The 21,902-nt window shown below is 42.0% G+C and overlaps 1 protein-coding gene and 1 long non-coding RNA gene across 16 annotated transcripts in view; one reads left to right on the plus strand and one right to left on the minus strand.

Moving 5' to 3' along the window:
- The window catches only part of KCNMA1 (potassium calcium-activated channel subfamily M alpha 1), a 557,989-nt gene that overhangs the window by 183,847 nt on the left and 352,240 nt on the right, over positions 1-21,902 (minus strand). For all 15 annotated transcript variants that reach the window (XM_083502377.1, XM_083502375.1, XM_083502379.1 and 12 more), the window contains exon 10: positions 16-126. In XM_083502377.1, the coding sequence (XP_083358503.1) occupies positions 16-126 (111 nt within the window). The remainder of the gene's footprint in view (positions 1-15; positions 127-21,902) is intronic.
- LOC310706905 lies at positions 13,065-15,171 on the plus strand. The gene is made up of 2 exons (XR_014526240.1): positions 13,065-13,387; positions 13,500-15,171. It is a non-coding gene; the product is annotated as an uncharacterized lncRNA (long non-coding RNA).

Genomic DNA, 21,902 nt, shown 5'->3' on the forward strand with positions numbered 1-21,902 from the left:
GAATTTTGTACTTACTTATGCAGAAAGACAATTTCTACGTTCACATCATCCCTGTCCTTGTGCAGGAAGTCCTTCAGGAAGTTGGACACGCTTTCCAAAGTTATGTGGCCACAGACAACTATGTGCCTGGGACAGGGGGAAAAAAAGGGAGGGCACAGTTAAAAGTTTGCTGAGAGGAACGACCAGGCAGGAACACAAGCAAGCGCAAGAGAATTAGGAAAATCACTGCTTTGTTGTGGAAAGAAAGAAATGTGAAAGGGGGAAAGGAAAGAAGCACCATTCTACTGGTGTGTGCCTCCAGTTCATTCCTGAAAGAGAGAAAGGAAAATACCGACACATTGAGAAGCCCAGAGACACCAAAATACTTCACCGGTCTAATTTAGCAAAAGATTATTATGAGTAAAAGGCCAACTGGTTATGTGCACATAATAATGAGACACAGGCCCTTTTGGGTGTAACAATTCTGCTTGCTTAACTATGGCCCATTCACTCATCCTTCACCTCTTTCCTCTTTGCTTAAGTGCTTCAAACCTGGTCTGTTTAAACTAGGAATTCCTCTTTACACACAAAAAAGGGGAACTCTGGTTTAATGCCTGTTGACCTAGCCTGATCTTAAACCAGATCTGAGTTTGGCCTACAACTAGTAGTTTCTAGTGATGCTTGCTGAAAGGGTTACATGATGCTTTACCAAAGGTGTCATGGACTTTGAAGACACTTGAACTCAGAACACAAGGGAGAAACGTGCTAAGAGGAAGGCACACTTGGCAAATCCACACCATGATCAACTCCCTCCCGGGAACCTATATCCCCACTGTGGAAGGATGTGTGGATCCTGAATTGGCCTCCACAGTCACAGTCAGACTCATTGTTAAAACCGTGTTTATGGAAGCCAATCTTACTCGGCTACGAGTGATCGCCAAAGAAGAAGGAGAAGAAAGAAGAAGAAAACATGATGCTGGCGGTTTCTTTCAATCACCAGGTTTATTGCCCATGATAATCAAAGGTTCCTTCATCTGAAAACTGTTTGCTAAAAAGAGATTATTCTACATTATAGTACAGTGGTACCTCGCAAGACGAATGCCTCGCAAGATGAAAAACGCGCAAGATGAAAGAGTTTTCCGTTTTTTGAGTCGTTCTGCAAGACGAAACGTCTTGCGAGTTCTTGCGAGTTTGTTTCCTTTTTCTTAAAGCCGCTAAGCCGTTAATAGCTGCTAAGCCGCTAAGCCGCTAATAGCCACTAAGCCGCTAATAGCCGTGCTTCGCAAGACGAGAAAACCGCAAGACGAAGAGACTCGAGGAACGGATTAATTTCATCTTGCGAGGCACCACTGTATATTGTAAGAGCTAAAGTTGTAAAAGAACTGAAGTCTTAACCCAGATCTTGCACTGGTCAAAGGTATGCTTGGGGTAAGCACCATGTAAAAAGTCTATTTTCCTAAAACTATAAATTTATTTAGCTAATAAGTGATTATTCCTTAACCATATCCTCAATTTAATAATAATTTAATAATAATTTAATTTCAATAAAAATATGCTTATCCAAAGAAAACATGATCCAGGCTTCTTGTTTAAAAGTATCCTTCCTCTTTCCCTTGGATTTTTTTCCACCCAGCACTTAATTTTACTGTGTAACTGTGTATCTTCTAGAATTTTGGGATCGGTGCCTTTTCTGTCTTTCAGGGGGTACTCAAGGGTATGCAGTACCGGCACCTCTCTTTTCTGTTATTAAAATGTGTGGCACTTACTGTAACAACTTCATGGTGAGTACTTGCACCTATTTTTCTAGAAAAAGGAAGCACTGGTGATCACCAACCTTTATTTATAAGATCTCAATCAGGGATTGGAAACCCATTGACTCTCCAGATGTTGCTGAACTACAACTCCCATCAGCCCCGACCAATGGCCACGCTGGTTAGGGTTGAGGGAATTGGAATCCAACAACACGTGAAGGTGTAGCCCTGACAGTGTCTATCTCAATTTCTTCCTGTGAGTTTAATTTGCCGTAAGGAAGGACCCAGTGCACTGTGAGCAGTCCCATTAGCAGGGGCAAGGTAAGGCCACTTCCCCAGGTGGCAGGAAGCCCCCGCCCCCCATGGTGAACTTTGAACTGGAGACTTTCTAGCTCTCAGGTAACCATCCTTAGTCACCATGCTCCATAGACATAGAAATCTGCTGTGTCCCTTGAGAGTCACAGCTTCCTCACCTCTATATGCAGATAAGCCATTTAACCTATCGTACATAACAGCTAGGGACACGGGTGGCGCTGTGGGTTAAACCACAGAGCCTAGGACTTGCTGATCAGAAGGTCGGCGGTTCGAATTCCCGTGACAGGGTGAGCTCCCGTTGCTCGGTCCCTGCTCCTGCCAACCTAGCAGTTCGAAAGCACGTCAAAGTGCAAGTAGATAAATAGGCACCGCTCCGGCGGGAAGGTAAACAGCGTTTCCATGCGCTGCTCTGGTTTGCCAGAAGCAGCTTAGTCATGCTGGCCACTTGACCCGGAAGCTGTACGCCAGCTCCCTTGGCCAGTAAAACGAGATGAGGGCCGCAACCCCAGGGTCAGCCACGACTGGACCTAATGGTCAGGGGTCCCTTTACCTTTACCTTTACATAACAGCTAACGCAGCAAGACTACAGATCCCCTTGCAAATACAGTGTTACCTCTAGTGGTACAGTGGTACTTAATTCATTCCGGAGGTCTGTTCTTAACATGAAACTGTTCTTAACCAGAGGCGTGCTTTTGCTAATGGGGCCTCTTGCTGCTGCTGCACTGCAGGCACATGATTTCTGTTCTCATCCTGAGGAAAAGTTCTCAACTTGAGGGAACTCTTCCAGGTTAGCGGAGTTTGTAACCTGAAGCGTTTGTAACCTGAGGTACCACTGTATTTTGTTTTACATGCAAATAAGTAAGATCTTAAGTTATACACAAATATTTTTTCTCCAGAGGCAGAGAATATGGCGGACTGGAATGACTAGTGAGGGCTTTGGGCTTCCATTACAAAGGCTTTTTCTTCTTCTTTTAAGTAACATAAAAAGGGGTTCCTAAATGTAGTATAAGCATTCACTGCATAGTTTGCAGCTTAATCCTTAATTTACACATGTTTTCACAACAGTGATTTCCACTGAGTGCATTGGGAGTCATTTCCTGGTAACCATAATTAGGATTGCAGTCTTAACATACCATTGCAAATGAGCAACCAAAGAATCAGATTTGACAGTAGCGAATATGACAGCATTTTATAATGTTCCATGACACAGCCTCCAGTGCCTTACATCTCAATCCTAATTATTTTTACTTAGAAGTAAGCTTCTTTGATTTCAGCTGAACTTCTTTTCAAGAAAGTATGTTGCAGATCACAGTGGGGTGGGGAGGCAGGCAACTCCAACTGACATCAATGAGATTGATTTCCAAGTAATACAATAGTCTATGATCTTTGCGGAGTGTTGAGTTTTTGCTGACTATTTAGTGTGTAAACTGGTTCAAAGACTGAGCTGAAATGGCCAACTGAGGGATGGACATTTTCATCACAACACAGATTAAACTAACGTTTTTATTCCTCACAAGTTTTCAGAAGGTTGCTGCATATGAATTATTGTACTCCCATGCTTCCTGCCATTAATTTCCCACATGTCTCCCAATATTCATTGGTGATCTATGGGAATGAGCAGAGACAATCTCTTGCTGATATCCTACTACAGTGTGCATATAACCCACTGGTGAACCAGTCATGCTAACTGGTGTGGAGAATTTGACTACCATCATGTTTTCCCCAATTCCGCAACAGGTGCAAAGTACGGGGGAATTATCCTCACTACTTGGCCAAACAATGGCAGCGACCAGTTTGCAAAATTGAGACTTGCCTCCCTTGGAAACCTACCACCTCCTAAATGGTAATCTGTATTCATTAACAGAAAAGAGCGTGGCTTAAGTTCATTTTGTTAAGGCAATGGCACCACACTGTTCAATACACCAGTCTCGTGGAGGGTCACCAATCCTCCCCCTTTTGTTGTGCACAATGTAAGACTGTATTCATCAGCTGGCAGCTGAACTGGCAGCAGGTGGCAGATAATGAGCAAAGCACTTTCAGAGGTAACATTTAGACCATCCAGGTCACTCCTGCTTTGTAATTGTTCTGAACACATTCCAGTAAATGTGTCTGTGTGGTGGTGGGGAACCACTGACTGTAAGCTATGAGAGATAGGCAGCAAGCAATCACCATCCATGTAATTTAACATTAGGGGCCTTTATGAGCTCCTGCCCTTGTTTCATAATTCAATGCTTGACTAAGAATGTGAGAAATAATTGTGGGGGTCTTGTTGGTGGGAGGATAATAATGCAGAACAATGGATAAATCGAGAACAAGCACAAAGGCTTCATTAACATCACCACCCAACATGGTTCTACTTGGAGTGGCGTCATTAGTGACAGTGAAATTGCACCATTATATAGCACAGTACATCTTATATAGCATTGCTTTCTTCAGTGGGCCAGAAAGAACGAGTTAAAACAAAACCCTGTATATTTAACAAGTTCTTTCTAGCCCAATGAAGGTTTCTTTTTCAAAAAATAAAATAAAATCATTATAGTGATTCTGTCTATATGCCTAAGTCCAAGGCTTTTATTATTAACTCTCAGAATGTGTGTTTCTCCACTAACATAATCTAATGCAGAGGATGTGTTAGGGTGCACAGAGGGATTGTGAGTCAGTAGGGGGGAAAGAGCACAGGAAGACTCTGAAGAAGAGCACAGAGATGGACAGATGGCAGAAACATGGCGGAAAGGAAGAGCAGGGTTGGGACAGGATGGAGGGAAGAAACAACAGGGTGGAAGGAGGAGGGACCAGTGTTAGTGAGCAGACTGGCAGAGGATAAATTGAGCTAGCACAGGCTTCCTCAAACTCAGCCCTCCAGATGTTTTTGGCCTACAACTCCCATGATCCCTAGCTAGCAGAACCAGTGGTCAGGGATGATGGGAACTGTAGTCTCAAAACATCTGGAGGGTGAAGTTTGAGGAACCCTGAGCTAGCACCTCCTTTGCGGAGCAGTGCATGTCACTTGGGGAGGAGGGTGTCCTATTTATTTCCGAGGCCACCTCTATTTTCCTGCAGGGGGAAATTCCTTACTCTCTGGTGGGGGTGTCTTCTTCCTCCACCAACACAGGGAGAGTTCGTTTTTGTTCTTGTTTTATTGGTTTGTTTTTGTTCTCGTTTTATTAAATATTTTGTGTTCTCAATTTGTATTTTTATGTTGTGAACTGCCCTGTCATCTATGGGTGAAGGGTGGTATACGAATTTGCCAGTGTTTCAAGGTGAGCAGGACTCTGCCCAAGCCTTTTTGCTGTTCCCCATGAGTAGTTCCTGGCTTATGAAAGAGTTAAGTGGGCAGAACCAAAGCTGCTAAGCCTTTCAGCCCTTGCTCGGTTCAAAATATGACTCCAGTTAAAAATTAGTTGTCAATGAAGGCTTATCATTCACATTCTGAATAAGAAAGGCAGGCACAGGGATGGCACTAAAAACCCCTATATGCTGTTGACATCATCCAGCAGCCCCACCCTTCTCTTATTCCCATAGGATTGCCCATTTTCTGACAGCATCACAAAACCAAATCCATACCTAAAGGAGCATGAAACTGAAAAGCTGGCCTATTGGCTATAACCAGTCTCCCTCCCTCCTTCCCTCTCTCACAGAGTTTTGGCTTACTTTTTTAAAAGCTCCTTCTTACAGCACAGTTTCTAATTTATGCAACCAAATCTACAATAATCTCTCCATGTGGCCATGTCACCACCATGAAGACTACTCTTTGCCATGTGCTGCTCAATTGCCAAAAGGAAATGATGGAAGAGAATACAACATTTTAACAGCAAGCATCTATTGATCTCCACATGCCACTTGGCACGATTCAAAGATGTGCACAGCAGGTCAATGTAGCCATTAAGGAAAAACTTGCTTGCCTGACTGCCTCCATTCTCCAGCTGTCCTCCTGTCTCCAATACATGCCTTCTATGTTTTCTTGTCTGTAAGCAACACAACCTATAGTCTATGGTGAATGACCTCTGTTACCATTTTATCCTTGGCTAGTTTTACCTCTCCTACAATCCACTGCCATCTGCCTGTGTCATATGCTTCAGTCCAAAACTGGTTTCCTTTGAACAACCCATGACTTAATCACCATAATAACCTTGTTAAGCCCTACTTGTTGAATTTCCTACGACCTTCTCAAGCACTGCACTTATTTCCAACCCAATTCATCCAGATGATTAGATTCATCTAGGAATGCCAGCAGCTGATGTACACCAATCCAGTAGCTTTTGAGCAGCTTGCCTCAAAAGCGAAATATTGGCCAGGGATTCCTGAATACAACCCACCACTTCCAAAAGCTTACCAGCTCATGTTGGATAAAGCAGGAGGTGGAACATGGAGTCTCCTCTCTCTGTCTGTCACCTATCTAACATTCCCCCCACTGAAACGAACTGGAATAACTAACTACTCTAGTACCAGCCTGAAGTGGTTGATGGGGATGCTCCTGGGGCCTCTCAAGGGAATAAAATACAAACTGCCTTAGAAATACCCCATACTGCTTATGCCTATGAATATCTACACCTATGCAGCTTCCCATCTCCTCTGTGATCATTCTGCCCCACCCCAACAGAAAGGTGCTTCCAACCCATAAAACTCTATCCAGCCATCAGATCTCCAAGCTAAGATTGCTCTCGTAGTGTGCAATAGCTTCACTTCAAACTTTAGCTGCTCAGTAGAATGTTAAGAAGAAATCAGCTGGTTCTAGACTGTCATCTTGAATCGAAAAGAATCACTTTTCACTTGCTAGAATAAGTGAAATTTATTCTACAGATAAGATCAAAACCAGATTGTCTGCATGCTTAAAGAATGTTATTAGGGACACGATTTCAGAAACCCTGGAGAACCCATATTGTTCCAATCATCTGATCTGAAGAGTTACAGATTCCCCAGTTCCATGCCAAAATTCATGTCTTAAGTGTTCTTACTTCAGCTTCGTTAAAACAAAATGTTTCTAGAGGCCAACTTAATGAAATTAGAGATGCTGACAAAGCTCATTATGACAAGGCCCATAAATGAGCTTCAGGGGCTCAGACCTTCACCTCAAAGGATAACTGAGCATCAGGATACCCCTGAATTCTTCTCAGTTCAGATTAAAAACCAAGTCAGAGAAGAATTCCTGGCTTACTGCAATGCTAGCAGCCCTTGAAAAAACTATTTCCCAAGGGCCACCAGGGCCTTCAGAGAATGTAAACCAAACAGGAGCGGACTTTGGTAATATGGCACCCTGAGTGAGAACAAAATTTGGTGCATCCCCTCTAAATATTTCTTATTTTCACAACAATTCATTTAGGTACAGTTTACCCATTTGTATAGGGACGCGGGTGACGCTGTGGGTAAAACCTCAGCGCCTAGGACTTGCCGATCGCATGGTCGGCGGTTCGAATCCCCGCGGTGGGGTGCGCTCCCATTGCTCAGTCCCAGCGCCTGCCAACCTAGCAGTTCGAAAGCACCCCCGGGTGCAAGTAAATAGGGACCGCTTACTAGCGGGAAGGTAAACGGCATTTCCGTGTGCTGCGCTGGCTCGCCAGATGCAGCTTGTCACGCTGGCCATGTGACCTGGAAGTGTCTGCGGACAGCGCTGGCCCCCTGCCTCTTAAGCGAGATGGGCGCGCAACCCCAGAGTCGGACACGACTGGCCCGTACGGGCAGGGGTACCTTTACCTTTACCTTTTACCCATTTGTATGTTTTATTATTACTAGTAACACTACTATAGTTTGCACCCCCTTGGCTTGGTGCCCTGTGCAAGGTACTGCACTGCCCTAAATCTGGCACTGAGCCAAAGAAGAGAGGAACTCCACTATCCCTCTCACTGCAGCTGTTGCCACCACCACCGCTGCCCTGATAGTTGCAGTTTAAAAGGGCTCCTGAGTCCCACAGGGGTGCTGCAGAAAGAATGTAGTTGGTCAAGGGAGCCATGGACTCAAATAGGTTGAAAACCTGGCTGGTGACTAGGAGTTGCTTGAGAAGAACAAGCAAATAAATATATTTATTCAATGATGATTAACATGCAATTCTGGAGCCAAAATCACTGCTCCATGCTGGACCTTAACACTGCATCTCTTTAGCATGGAATAATTAATTATAAACTGTCTTCTCGGAATTTATTACAATTCTTAGTTATTGGTTTGAGGTAATCTTGTTATATGTGGAGCGGGGGGGGGGGCTAACTCAGAACACTTTATTAGTACTAGACCTTTAGTTAATTATTGTTTTTCTTTTTAAAACTTACTCCAAATTCCTCTGGAATTGACTGCTTCCCCCTTTCCCACTGGTATTAGCATTTAACAAAGGCAAAGCTGCAAAGTTTGGGGTTTTCCCATGATACCATACTGCTAAAACTCAGGCCCAGAATGGAAACTAGCTCATCAGCACCCCACTAGTTCAATACTGAGATGCTGTGGGAAAGTTGCAGTTTAGCTAGAGCAGGGATATGGGTGGCTCTCTAGATGTTAGTGAACTACAACTCCCATCATCCCTAACCATTCGCCATGCTGACTGGGGATGATAGGATATGGAGTCCAATAACATCTGGAGGACCACATGTTCCCCATCTCTCAACAGGAGTTCAGCCAATACTAGAATATCCACAGTTACTTCTAGCCCAGACCAGCAGAGTTTAGTTTAGTTTAGTTTAGTTAATTGTTTATTTATAGTTGTTTGGTGATGTGGGTGCTGATTTTATATCAGGCTTGCACACATGGTCTACAAAGTCAAATGGCACTAATTCCAATTCCCATCCTCCAAAGTAAACTAAAACTGTTAATACAATAGATGCACCACTATGATTTAGCACATTCCGGTTTTCTAAACTTCTAACAGACAATACACACACACACCAAGTTAAAAATAGAGGTACATTTACTCATTATATCAAATGTTTATTTTTAGAATATGCACAAGTAAGGCTCACCAGTCCTCAGAGGAGCCCACTCTCATCTTTTGCTTGTGTATACCCCCCCCCCCAATTTCTAGGAGGCAATTCCAAGAGCAATAATTCTTGCAGTGGCTGCAAGCCCTGATCAATGCATCATGCGGAGATACAGTGGGCTGCCTCCTCTGTGGGTAGATATTGAGGGCACACAGGAGCCTTGCACTTTTAAATTCATTTATTTTCCATTGCCTGCTGCCCACACTTCTTTCACTGCAGACTTGTGTAACCCAGTGAACAGTTTGGAAAGTATAATTTTAGAATAAGTGAGCATGAATCCATATGAACAAAATAGGACATTGTTTTTGTTTCTTTTCCCTACGTACGTAGCTTTGCCAACCATAATTAGCAAACCAGTTCCCTCCCCAACAAGATGTGTGACAAGCCCAAAGGTACCCTAAGGAAAGTACAGTAAAGACCAGTTGGGCCCACATAAGCTACTCTCGAAATTAAAACAATGGGAACCTCAGCATAATCCTTGAGGTGGGATATTCCCTTTCTGTGCACTCACAGGCAAACAATGCAAAATGCAAAGCTCCCCTGGCTGTTTATTTTCAAGGAAAATTACATCCATTCTCTTGGAACAAATATAAAGAAACTCTTAAAAAGTCACCCTTGCCATCCCATCATTTTAAATCACAGGCAGTAAATTGAAGATTCTGTTCAACATCCACTGACCACATTGCATTCATTTTGTCAAGTAAGTAAATGAAATATGACATATATTGATCTAGATGTCTCTGTATAACTACAATATTTATATCAAATACATGTGTCGGAGTCTCTCCACACACACACCCCCCCGCATCTTCCTTCTTAACTTTCTAATTGTGCATTTGTCTACTGGCTGTCCAACATCTCTGCTCCCACTCTCTGGTTCTCCCCTGCTCTTTCTCTCTCCACTCCAGGAGCTGGCAAGCTTGAAGAAAACTCAAGGTATAACATAGCTGACGTAAGGCCAAATCCACACGTAGATCATTATTACGTTTTTTTTTAAGTGCGTGGAACAATATTCTTAATAACTGCTTTCCCCATTAAACCTATAATGGAACACTCTTTCACATAAATAAAAGCTGTGTATGATTGAGCTTGGGCAGATTAACCATCTTGGGCCTAGATTCTATTACATGGTGGTTAAGGTGGGGAGGGGAGGGGGGTCAGACCTGGTTCAAGAAAGTTCTTAGAAACACCATTCTTTCAACAGTTCTATATTTTTGAACCAAAGTTAGATCAGACTATTGCTTCAACAGGACTAATAGAACCCAAATCCTATGTAAGAAGTCATAGAAAGTCATGCTCAAAAGAAACCGCAGAAGATAACTGCTTTGAAGAGCTTGTTAAAAAAACAACAACACACAAGCTGTTTTCCTGCCTAGGATTTCTAAAGGAGCAGCCATGGAAGAGGACAAAGGTTGTAACACTTGATTTTTAAACACAGGGATTAATTTAAGCCTGCCTTGCCCACAGATACATGGAGCTAGATGACTGCATTGGTATCTCACACGCAAAAAGGGCAACAGTGGCCCACCAGGGAGCTTAGTGTCAACCTTGTTTTGCAGCCTATCGCTGATAACAAAACAGCCCCTGGTAAGGTTGGTGGGCTGTCTTCAATTCAGTCACCATTTGTGAAGGCTGCTGCACAAGGATATTTAGAAGAAGAATGAAGTATTTACCCAACCTAAGATCTGCAGGACTTCTGACCACACCTACCATATCACCAGCCATGTGTAGAAGCAGCCCACTTGAGAGAGCTACATTAGCTCTGAGAAAGCTTTCTTTTTTTCAGCCTTGTCTCTCCAAGAGCCCTTCTCCTTTTGTGTCCTAATCTATTTCTTGGTTCTAATTTTAAACCCCAAGTTTGAACCTCAGCTGGTGTGCATATTCCACATTTGAGTTTGCTCTCAGGTTTGAGCTCTAGGCCTGCCCCTTGACCTCTAGCAGCCTGTGAGGCTGCTCTCCCACCTTCCCAAAATAGCAGGTCACTGGCCCTTACAGAGAGAGGGGGGGAGAGGGGAGGTGTGGGGAGCTCAGCACTGTGTGGCAGGATTGGCTCCACTGCAACTCAATGTGCAGTGCCAAACTCCCTGTGCCTCACCCTTCCTGTCTCAATAAATGCCACTGATCCAAAGTTCTGGAAAGCCAAGGCAGCCAACAGGGCCCCACCTGGGCTGATTCACTGGTCTCTACTGACCTTGACCCTGTAGCAAGTTCTAGCACCAGGAGGCAGGAGACTCACCAAGTATCCTGACTATTACCTGCAGAGCCCTGGGACAGAAGGAAGGTTGCTCAGTGAGGATATTTCGCCATCTTGAGAAATGTGAGAGCCATTTATTGGCACTTAAAAAGTGGCCTTATTGAAGCAGGAAGTACCATGACATTTGCTACTGTACAATTAAATCAAGATTGCTGAGAAATGTCATTGATCTAACTGCAAGGGTTATTTCTTTGTTCACCCCCCCCCCAAAAAAACCCAGTTTTGCCTGAGTAACATTTTTTTTAAGACAAAACTTTAGGGATGTATTTAGAAACCCCACAATTCACCTCAAATTTCACTTTAGCCAAAATTCTAGTAGCAGCTCTACTTTTGCACTAACCAAGCAGGGATGACTCTAAGGTATAGTAAGGGGTAGTAGGCATGCCCCCAAAATAATTTCTCACTACTCCATTGGCTTCTCCAGCTTTCAGTCTCAAGGTCCTATGTAGTCCAGACTACTTCCCAAACTAGTTTTTTTCTGGAATCCCCTCGTGACCAAGGCTATAGCAATAAAACTTAACAGTATAATTCAAACTCAGTCCAGGATAAATACTCTTTCATTTGCTCTGAGACATACAAACACTGTCTCAACTGTGAGCTGTCTTTCTTTTGCATGACATACTGTGATGAAGTGGACAAGCAGTGTCTAGATCTTTAGTCATTAAGAACTGAGACCAAAACCCAAAAAGAAAATGTTAGCAGCTGTGAACATGCAGTTAGGACAGCATGCTAGCCAGCAGATTCATAGGACACCGCAGGATTAAACCACACTTCCAGCACCAGCAGTTTCAGCATCAACCAGACTTCTGTCTACTGCTCTAATCCTTTGAAATCCCGGCAGTTCTTGAGCTTCCAGAAGCAACAGTTAATACACACAAGAGACACCCTGCTATTATTAAGCAATCAATGTTTTTGCTCCTGCTCCTCATTTTACAGTGTTTTTTTCCTATTAAATGGCCTTATGATCTTTGCATAGCTTGCAATATGATTTGAAGTTATAACTAAGCTTTCCACCACTGATGACTACCCTTTTCTAGGGTTACCATTTTAACTGGTACATTAATCAAGAAGTTGTCAATGTGGTGCCCTCCAGATACCGCTGGACTCCAACCCCCTTCAGCCGCAGCCAGCATGGCCCATGTTCAGGTTTGATGGGAGCTGTGGTTCAACAACATCTGAAGAGCTACCTTTTATCTATTACCATTGATTTATGATTTGGTATGGGTCCATTTTAATCAGTTGGAGTAATGACAAATGTTTTGGTTTTTTAAAGGCTGGTGGGGTTTTTTTGTCCTGACAAGCCACACATATCAAAATTTGAAATGGCACCCTTGGGTTTCCTGAACCCCATTAACTCAACAGATGCTGGGACAGCAGTTGCGCATGGCTCCTGCCGCAAGATGATTGGGGTGGGTGGGTGGGGTCTAAACCTTAACAGTATGAGAAACGACTGGTGTTAACTTCACCTCTTAAGAGGTGTTTAATCTAAGGGGGGAGAGGGCATCAATATACCAGGTCCATTATATTCGCCCTCAATTTCTGAGAGGAGAGGAGGGGGAGAAGAGAGCCTATAAATGGAATTCTCAGTTGCAGGATGTAGAACCATAATAAGAAATCAGAGTGGAAGTTCACAGTATGGTATTTTGAGAAAGTTGTCTATAGGCTTGACAGTAGATGTATATTTAGTAGTTAAAGAGGTACAAGGAAGGAGGATGGGGGATTGAGAGCAGACTATTATTTTAATCAGTGTTTTATCCAGAGTTAAGTAAAGCGACTGGGAAATAACTATGCAAAGGGCATTTATTGCTGAAACACTTCAGATGAAGCCTTGGAGTGGTTGAAAACAGAGCCTTCCCATGTTTTCTAACTTTTCTCTTGAGAATTTCAGAGGAAAAGAGACTGCAGTAAGCAGTTAAATCACCAGGAGAAGGTCCAAGTCGCTGTTGAAAGTTGCTGAATTTATTCTTCTGCATTGTCAAGAATCACAATATACTGACAAAGTAAAATACAGTTTGTTCAAGTGCCATATATTTATGTATCATATTTCTGTCCTCTTTTGAGGTGAAGGAAATAAATGTCCACCATAATGCTAATGCAATAAATGTGAGCGTTCACATGGGTTGTGAACTGTGTATCTGAAGAAGTGTGCTTGCACACGAAAGCTCATACCAAGAACTAACTTAGTTGGTCTTTAAGGTGCTACTGGAAGGAATTTTTTTGTTTTCACATGGGTTGTGCAAGTCATAGTGCAGAAGCTTAATAAAAACAATTGTGCTAGGAGTTGTTACAACATCTTTCACAAATGCAAAGCACTCGTTGGATTCAGTTGCTGTGCAGCAACATTAGTGTTACACTAAGAACTAGCACAGTGGTAGTTGCGCAAGTGGGTTGCCACAACTGGATAACACCCATAGAGCTATTTTATTTTACCTCACAACTATGGAGACTAAGAGACGACAACCCCCTGAGCATCATGAATAAGTAGGGATCCAAATTTAGCTTTCTATAATTTAAAAAGCAGCAGTATTCACATTAAATTAGCATGGCTCTTCTTTCCTTTAAGCAACATGTGGATGAATGCACATGGTTTTGAAGAGGTTAATTTCAGTGGAACTTTTCCACTGAGAGATGTTTCTCCCAGGCCTTTTAAATCAATATTGTATGGGCTTGCTCTGTGTCCCTCATTTTAGTGAAGTACTGGTAAATCAAGCACAGCAAGGAAAACAGGACTCTCCATGTGGTGGCCCCAGTACTCTGCAACACTCTGCTTCTTTGTGTATACATTCTACAGGTGAAAGCATGTTTATATATAAGAGACCTTCACATCCACTGTGACTACATTATTTATTTAATTTTGCCCATGCTGCTGATGTTTAAGTATTTGATTTGTTGCTATTCTAGTTTGATCGTATTGTTTTTGTTTTGCAATGTTTTAATGTGGTGTACAGTGCTTTGAGTGAACTTTTACCAAAAAGCAACTGATACTACAGACAGGTGAGGTTTTCGTTTGTCTGCATTTCTAAGTAAAGCGGCCTGAATGGCACTTCCTGACCTAATATGTGGACCGAAGCACAACTATTCCTCAGTTTTTGCACTTCTCTGAATTTTGTTATGTGCATCTCGGCTGAAAAAACAACACTGAAATGCATGTAAAAATATGCATTTTTAAGATAAAATGTGAATATCATAGCTATGCTGGGGCACGGGAACCTACAGCACATAGCTCAAGGTCTTCACCGCTACAATATACAGTATTGCTTAGTGGAACGTCATTTGAAGCCTAGGAAAATCAGAGGAATTATTAGAAAATTTAAAAAGATCACAAGACAGGACAGTAGTCTAGGTCATATGCTCTTCCAATAAAAATGTATTTCATTTGCCTGTTCTTCCAAGTCAATTTAATAGGAAATGATATTATTCCTTTTCAGACAGAGTTCTTCCCCTCGGCTATGGGAAATCTAGAGGCAAATTGCTAAGTAGAAGAAAAATAAAACCATGTTATAGCTCAGAATCAACATACTACGTCTAATCTATCCAAGGTGTCTTGTCAACTTAAATTATCTGTTTGTCTGTTCGTTTACACTGACTGTCTCTCCTCAGTTCTTTTTTATGTCTGAGAAATGCTGCTATTAAGTCCCTAAGTTTCCTTCCTGAAGGAATCTCACAGATTGTTCTTCTTCTTCATGATAGGCTGATGATTTGGTAAGTTATGGCTCATAGATGAATCAAAATAAATATCTGAGAAGCAATAATGGACCGTGAGAGAAACGAGAGGTCTTCATAGTGCTACGCAGCAGAGAACCAAAGCTAGCTTAAAAATAAAAGGCATTCAGACATACAACAGAAACTTAAGAGGTCTCAGGATAAATGCTGATATTACTTAGTGCTTTTAAAAGCATTTTCAGCAACAAAACGCCAAAAAGAGTCAAGGGGGAGGCATCCCTCAAGGTAGTCCTTGAAAGCAGCCACTTATTATGGGAAGATTGCCCAGTGTGCTTTGACCAAGGGTTTTCCTCTGAAGCAAAGGTCTAAATAGGCCTCAACACCTCACTCAATAATAAACTCACTCAGGTTTTTGGGGTGATGTACCGGGAAAAAAATCATTTACAATGGTGTGGCTCACAGATTCATGTTTGATTGACTGCATGCATGTGCTCTTATTTGATTCTTGCTTAAGCTCCTTTTGCAAGATTTATCATGCAAGGGACACATTTTGACAGAAAAATCGACTGAAGGAGAGAACAAAACGTTGCCGAACATTCCACATTTTTGGCATGGTTTAAGAAAGGGAAAAGATACAGCCATGTTACTCAAATCCATTGACTGGCTGTACAAATAAAAACTGAAATGAGAAACATGGTTGTCATTTAGCACTAGTGACTGTAGTGATTGGAAATGTTTTTCTTGAAAAGCCCTTAAGAGTGCAAATGTGCTGCATATCCCTAATCTCATTCATCCTCATAACAACTCTCTGAGGTGGGCTACTGTTATTTACACTTCAAAGATGGGGAACATGTGTCAGGGTGAATTTGCGTTATCAGGTTGTGGTTGCCTCTCTATGGGTGCCTGGATTAGTGTGCAGACTTGTGCATCTTCTAACTAAACTGTTACTTAAATGTGGTCTGGTATAATTCTGACACATGCCATCCCATAATTTCTCCAATGGAAATTCCAACCTCCTGCTTTAACTAAACAAACATTCCAGAAGGGCCCATTTGGCAATGTTACTGGAGGCAGTTACATTCCGCCTCAAGAAAATGGCTGGTTTCAAAACTATTGGGGCTACTTCCACATTGGGCTGACAGGATATAAAGTGCTGCTTTACCTTGAATCAGGATACTATTTCATTAATTATGTCTTACAGGAGCAAGTACTTGGGGTAATTATATGTTATCCTAACAAACCTGCAAAGTAGACTAGACTGAATGAATTTCTCAGAATTTTCTTCAGTCTTAGGTTGCCAACTCCAAACTCTACTCTTCCCTCTCCCCCTTTCCCTGCATCAGGGCTGCAGTAGTTATGATTTAGCGAGTTGAACAGGATCCTCCACATATGCCAGTCAATGAGGTAATCAATTATACCCTTTGCATCCTCCTCTCCTGATAGATGGCAAAAGCAAGAGCTACAATTTTAGCCACTGGGCTGCATCTGGGACACAGACTGTGGTAGGCCTCAGTGGCTGTCAGATAGACCTGTTGTTGTCCACCTAGGGCTAGATTATCTGTTCTGACTTGCTTTCCAAGAACTCATGCAGTGACTCTTCCGAACTTGTTACCACATATTTTAATAGGAGATATCAAAAGCAGAATCTATAATCTTATAAAAGCAAAGCACATACTGAACATTTGCCTATGACCAAAATATTTTCCATCATCACCATGATCTCCACTTGTAGTGGCTTCACTCAAGCTGGTATCCTATGCTTCAAGGCACACCACTGTGGGATTCATTATTCCTACATGATCTGCCTTGGAAGCTGAGAGAATCTGCATTAACCAAAAACATGACTGGGGCCCTGCTTCACTTCAGGAGCCAATGGAAACACTGATGGAAAAGTCACAAATTTCAGATTTATTGAGAGGGAGTTGCAAAGACTTAATATATATCTCGCTTCATAAGAACTACTGACAACACATAAACTCCAGAAATAATCAATAACAACTGCATTGTGGCCTATCATGAACATTCACAGCAGGCAACAAAAGCCTAATAGATAACGGTATGAGGATGTAAAACAGGGAGTAGAATCAACCAAAAGAATCCCTACCAAATCAAACACAACTTTGCCCAAATTGTTCCAAGAAGATACCTAGTCTTTCACAATATCCAACAAGAAGGAGGCCTGAAAAGTGTGGAGTAGTTTATATATGAACCTAAATGTCCACAAGCAGTGAATCTGCCCCAGCCATCTCCTCCTTCTAAACAGCTACACCAATTGGTAGGAGAGGTACAGAAATGTAACCCTTTCACCTGGGAGAGCTGCACAAACAGCCCATCCCCTAGGTAAGAAACAGACTCCTTGGATACAGAGAAGTGGAACATTGTGACATCAATGGCCAGTGAACCAATCACCCTACTCTCTCCATATTTGAAAACATCAAGTTCTAAAGGACAAGTTGGGCCCTGTTGCTGGCTTTAACTATTCAAGCACCTAGTAGGATTCCTGCTTATCCTTTATTATTCTTGTTGACTGATTATTAATGAAGAATCTTTAGTGTATCCAGAATACTTCATATATAATCTTCCATAACTCTTACAACAACGCTGATATGGTTGGACAGAATTATTATCCTGTAGGTATGAGAGTGGACTAAGTCTGGAAGATAGCAGCTTACTGAGGATCACTAAGTGAATTCATGGCTCAGGCAAAGTTTGAATCAGAGACTTCTTCACTCACAACACATAGCTAAATCAGCTTTCTGTTAAGTACTCTCAGTACAAATTGTAGATCATGTTGGTGATAGGGACAAAAATAGTCTCTAACATAGGTCTGTATTACTTGAGTCCCACCAGACGGAATGCAATCCACAAGCCATGCGGGATGGTCCACCAGAGGCTCAGTGAGTCTCTAATTTTATGGCCTGCAGAAAGTGAGTGCTTGTCAAGCACCAAACAATAATGCTGAACTACATTTGGCTTGGTAGGTAATTGAGTTGTGAAGGCCTGCTCTAAGCCTTTATGCCGGAGTTTTCCAAACTGTGTGTCGTGACATATTAGTGTGTCGGCTGCAGTGTGTAGGTGTGTCGCGTGAATGCTCCCTGTGCTGCTTCTGGGGCTGGAAAGGGGTTAGTTTAACCTCTGGTTTATTAGTAAAACTGGATTACTGTGTCATGAAATGATGCATGTCTAAAAAGTCTGTCACCGACATAAAAAGTTTGGAAAGCTCTGCTTTTATGCCAACATGCAGAATGAACCTATGCCTGTTGACTCAGAAGTAAAACCCCACTGAAGATTCTCTAGTAAGTGTGCATGGTATTACAGCCTTAAAGCATTATGGATCAAAACTATACTGTCTTCAGAACGGCAGCCTGCTGCCATATAAGCCTATTTTATGCTTTAAACTCTGGATGGCAATTTATATATATATATTACTTAAATAATATGTATAAACAAAGGAGCTTAATGTATGTTTCTTCCTGGGAGAAGGAAATGCACACATAATTTTAGGACTCTGAGCAACATCTTTCAACAAAGTTTAGCGGCTCCAGATTTTGCAAATGCATTCAATTTTATCTGGAAACTTTTTGACATTAGAAATTGCAGAACTGTAGTTTCTCATTACGTTTGCTGCCAGAATCTTTGCTGAGCTGCTCAGCTAAAGACTTATATTGCTAATTATTACCACATGCCTCCTATCCCATGCAATGGAAAACTTATTGGTTCTGACAACCCATTCTCTCAATGTTGAATTCCAAAGGAAAACTCAAATTTTTGGCCAAACATAACATTTCATCAATCTTGTTCTACTGACTGCAAAACCAATATCAAACGTAAGATGCTAATGGTTTTTTACTGTGCCGTTCCCAAGCTAATGTGCTCTGATGAAAGATGTACGTGAGCAAAGGGCTTCTCCAAAGTATTTAGAAATTAGTTTTTTGAACCAGGAAACAATGCATAAAGTTAAATTGAACAGTCTGTGCACTGATGACAGAGTTCAGCTTCAGTCAACAAAATATACAAGCAAATAGAAGCAGATGAACGGAGACAAACATAGAGTATGTTTAAAAGAAAGCAAAAGCCCCCAGAGGCAAAACAGACTTAAGCAAGCCCCCAAGCTAGCAGTGAAGCCTATGAGCTAGTTGTTAAGAATCAGCAGGAAGTGGGAATTTGAAGATCAGGTCTAGGTTTAGAGAAAACAGAGCACTGCTGGGTACCAGTGACAAAATAGCTTATCTTACAGACTAGCTTCTTGAAAACTCTATTTATCAGGGCAAAATGTAAATGGATGAGATATCGCTATAATCCTGTTACATCAAAGTACTTTGTTCAACATTTAAACTTCAACTGCAATCCTATTCATTCCTCCCTGGGAACAAGGCCTACTAAACTGAGAGGGGCTTATTTCTGACTGGATGCATTATGAAGACCTGAACTTGTTCAAGAGTAAAGAAAAGTCAGCATTTCCCCGCAATGGGGTGAGCTCCCGTCGCTCGGTCCCTGCTCCTGCCAACCTAGCAGTTCGAAAGCATGTAAAAGTGCAAGTAGATAAATAGGTACCACTCCGGCGGGAAGGTAAACGGTGTTTCCATGTGCTGCTCTGGTTTGCCAGAAGCAGCTTAGTCATGCTGGCCACATGACCCGGAAGCTGGACGCCGGCTCCCTCGGCCAATAAAGCGAGATGGGTGCCGCAACCCCAGAATCGTCCGCGACTGGACCTAATGGTCAGGGGTCCCTTTACCTTTACCAATGAGGGAAACTAGATTAAAAATGAAACACCTTCAACCTTTAACACTGGCCCTCTTCACATGTAACACTAAGCCAAACCACATTAGTGTGAGCAAGCGAATGTGTGGGTTCCTAAGGAGAAGATCACAACCATTATGTTCTTCCTCTGGTGCTACTGTAAGCTAAACCGTGGTTTGATTAGCATTACTTCTGAACCTGGAATCATGGTTTAGCTCCCCCAGACAAACCATGTAACCTGTGGCTACAACTTCATGACTTGTCTGCAGCAAGAAAAGACAATGGCTCTAGGCTTGAAGGTAAGGCTAACTTGCATTACAGCAACACAGCAGCAGGAGGACCATAGGAGGAAGAAAGAGGACATGATGCCGTCTCTGGGAACCTATGTTTGCTCATTTGCCCTAAACCACAGTTTGGCTTAGCATTACGAGCAAACTGGGTCAATGAGTCCTGTAAAAATGAGAAGTGAGACACACATCAAAAACACACTAGAAGAGACGTTCAGAATGATTAAGTCCTGTTGAAATGAATTGGACTTCGAAGTAACCAATGAAATAATCCTGTCACGGCATTCCATTGGACTTTATAGCTTTTCTTCTCATAGTGCAGAATAAGGTGATAGAATTCTGGCCTGTACTACTACAGATTGCAGGCAAGGAATGCCGTATTTCTGAATATTCTCCTATGTTTCCAATATGTAATAAATTTCTGCATTGCAGAAGGTTGGACTAGATGACCCTCGGGGTCCTTCCAATTCAACAATTCTACAGTTCTATATAGTAATAGAAAATGTTATTTTACACATGCGGAGGCTTTTGTTTTAATGCAGCAGAGCATTCAAAAACCCAGTCTCTGATTAACAGCCTGAAGTTATTGTAACTCACTTATGCAGGATTCTACCTACTGTTTTTAAGTTCTATCAGAGGCATTTCAATCCCAAAGCTAAATTTCATGTTTAGAATTGCATGCACTTCAGGGCTCAAATAATGTCTGAATTTAACAGGGTTTGTACTTGTGAAATCTTCCTTCACAGCACTAGGATTCAACATTTTTTTCAATGGATTGGGCTCGTCACATGAGCTTCAACAGGGAAAGGAGAGCGAAAAATCTCACAGTATTTAACTATTTAAATAAATTGCATCTAAAGAGGGACATTCCAAAATCCTGGAATGCCATAGACAATGCAAAGAAGTACTAGTTTGGAATGAGTTAGGATAAGATCATAGGTCTTTTGGAGTTTGTCAGATGTGGAGGCAAAGAGGGATGGATCCAATATCATCATGCTCACATCACATCAAAAAGCGACACAGAGCTAGTAGTTCTCACCTCCTGTCCGCCCCCCTCAAAAAAGACACCACAAAATGGGAAAATGTGGTTTGTGGGTTGAGAGTAGCGGCAACAAGGTTCATTAAAAGGAAATAGTTTGAAAGTTCACTTTTCTATGGTCTATCTGCTACAGCAAATGGGAATTTAGTTTGTTGACTGGTGAGTTGAATGTTGGGTTAGCAGACGAGCTCTTTCCATCTTTTGCTATGGAATGGCAGAACATATATTGGACTGAAGACGAAAGGAAACAAGGAGACTGAATGAAGATACAACAGGGTGCAACTGGGAAAGGTTAAGGCCCTGTTCAGATTTTCTGAGGCAAATTCTTGTTAACAGTATGCTTACGGTAACCAATAGTTCTTAGATGTGAATTTAGTGCAGTTAATTTCTGAAAATTAGTAGAACTCACATCATGACATCATTAAATGTTTCTGCCACCCATAAAGGGACTTTAGTGCTGATGTTATTTGTGTATTTATTCTCTATTTATAGATAACACTGATTCTGTTTTGGAGACGGACACAAGTTGTGGTCTGGTTTCCTGGCCGAACTGCTGACAAATCTTCAGAAACTCTGCTTGTTGTTAATAACGGTCATTTTAAAAACCCAACTAAAATAAAAATTAGATTATCAGCAGAAAATCAGATCAGTGAAGGGCTGCATCTGACAGTACTTTTGGCATGAGTTATCTCAACATCAACGTCAGAGTCACTTGAAAATATTTAGGTATGTCCCACTATCACCAATGAAACACATTTTCAGGGAGAGATAGAAAATGTAAGCTAGTTTGTCAAATGCCTTGAATGGAGATGGATCCATATGGTCTCTTGTGACATTAACATGGGAGCTGGTTCACTTACAACATTCCCTAGCTTGGATGCGAGTGTTCAGAAAAAAGCAGCCACAGAAGCAACC

The sequence above is a fragment of the Podarcis liolepis genome (genome assembly GCF_965112155.1).
Source record: "Podarcis liolepis genome assembly, chromosome: 5".
NCBI lineage: Eukaryota > Metazoa > Chordata > Lepidosauria > Squamata > Lacertidae > Podarcis > Podarcis liolepis.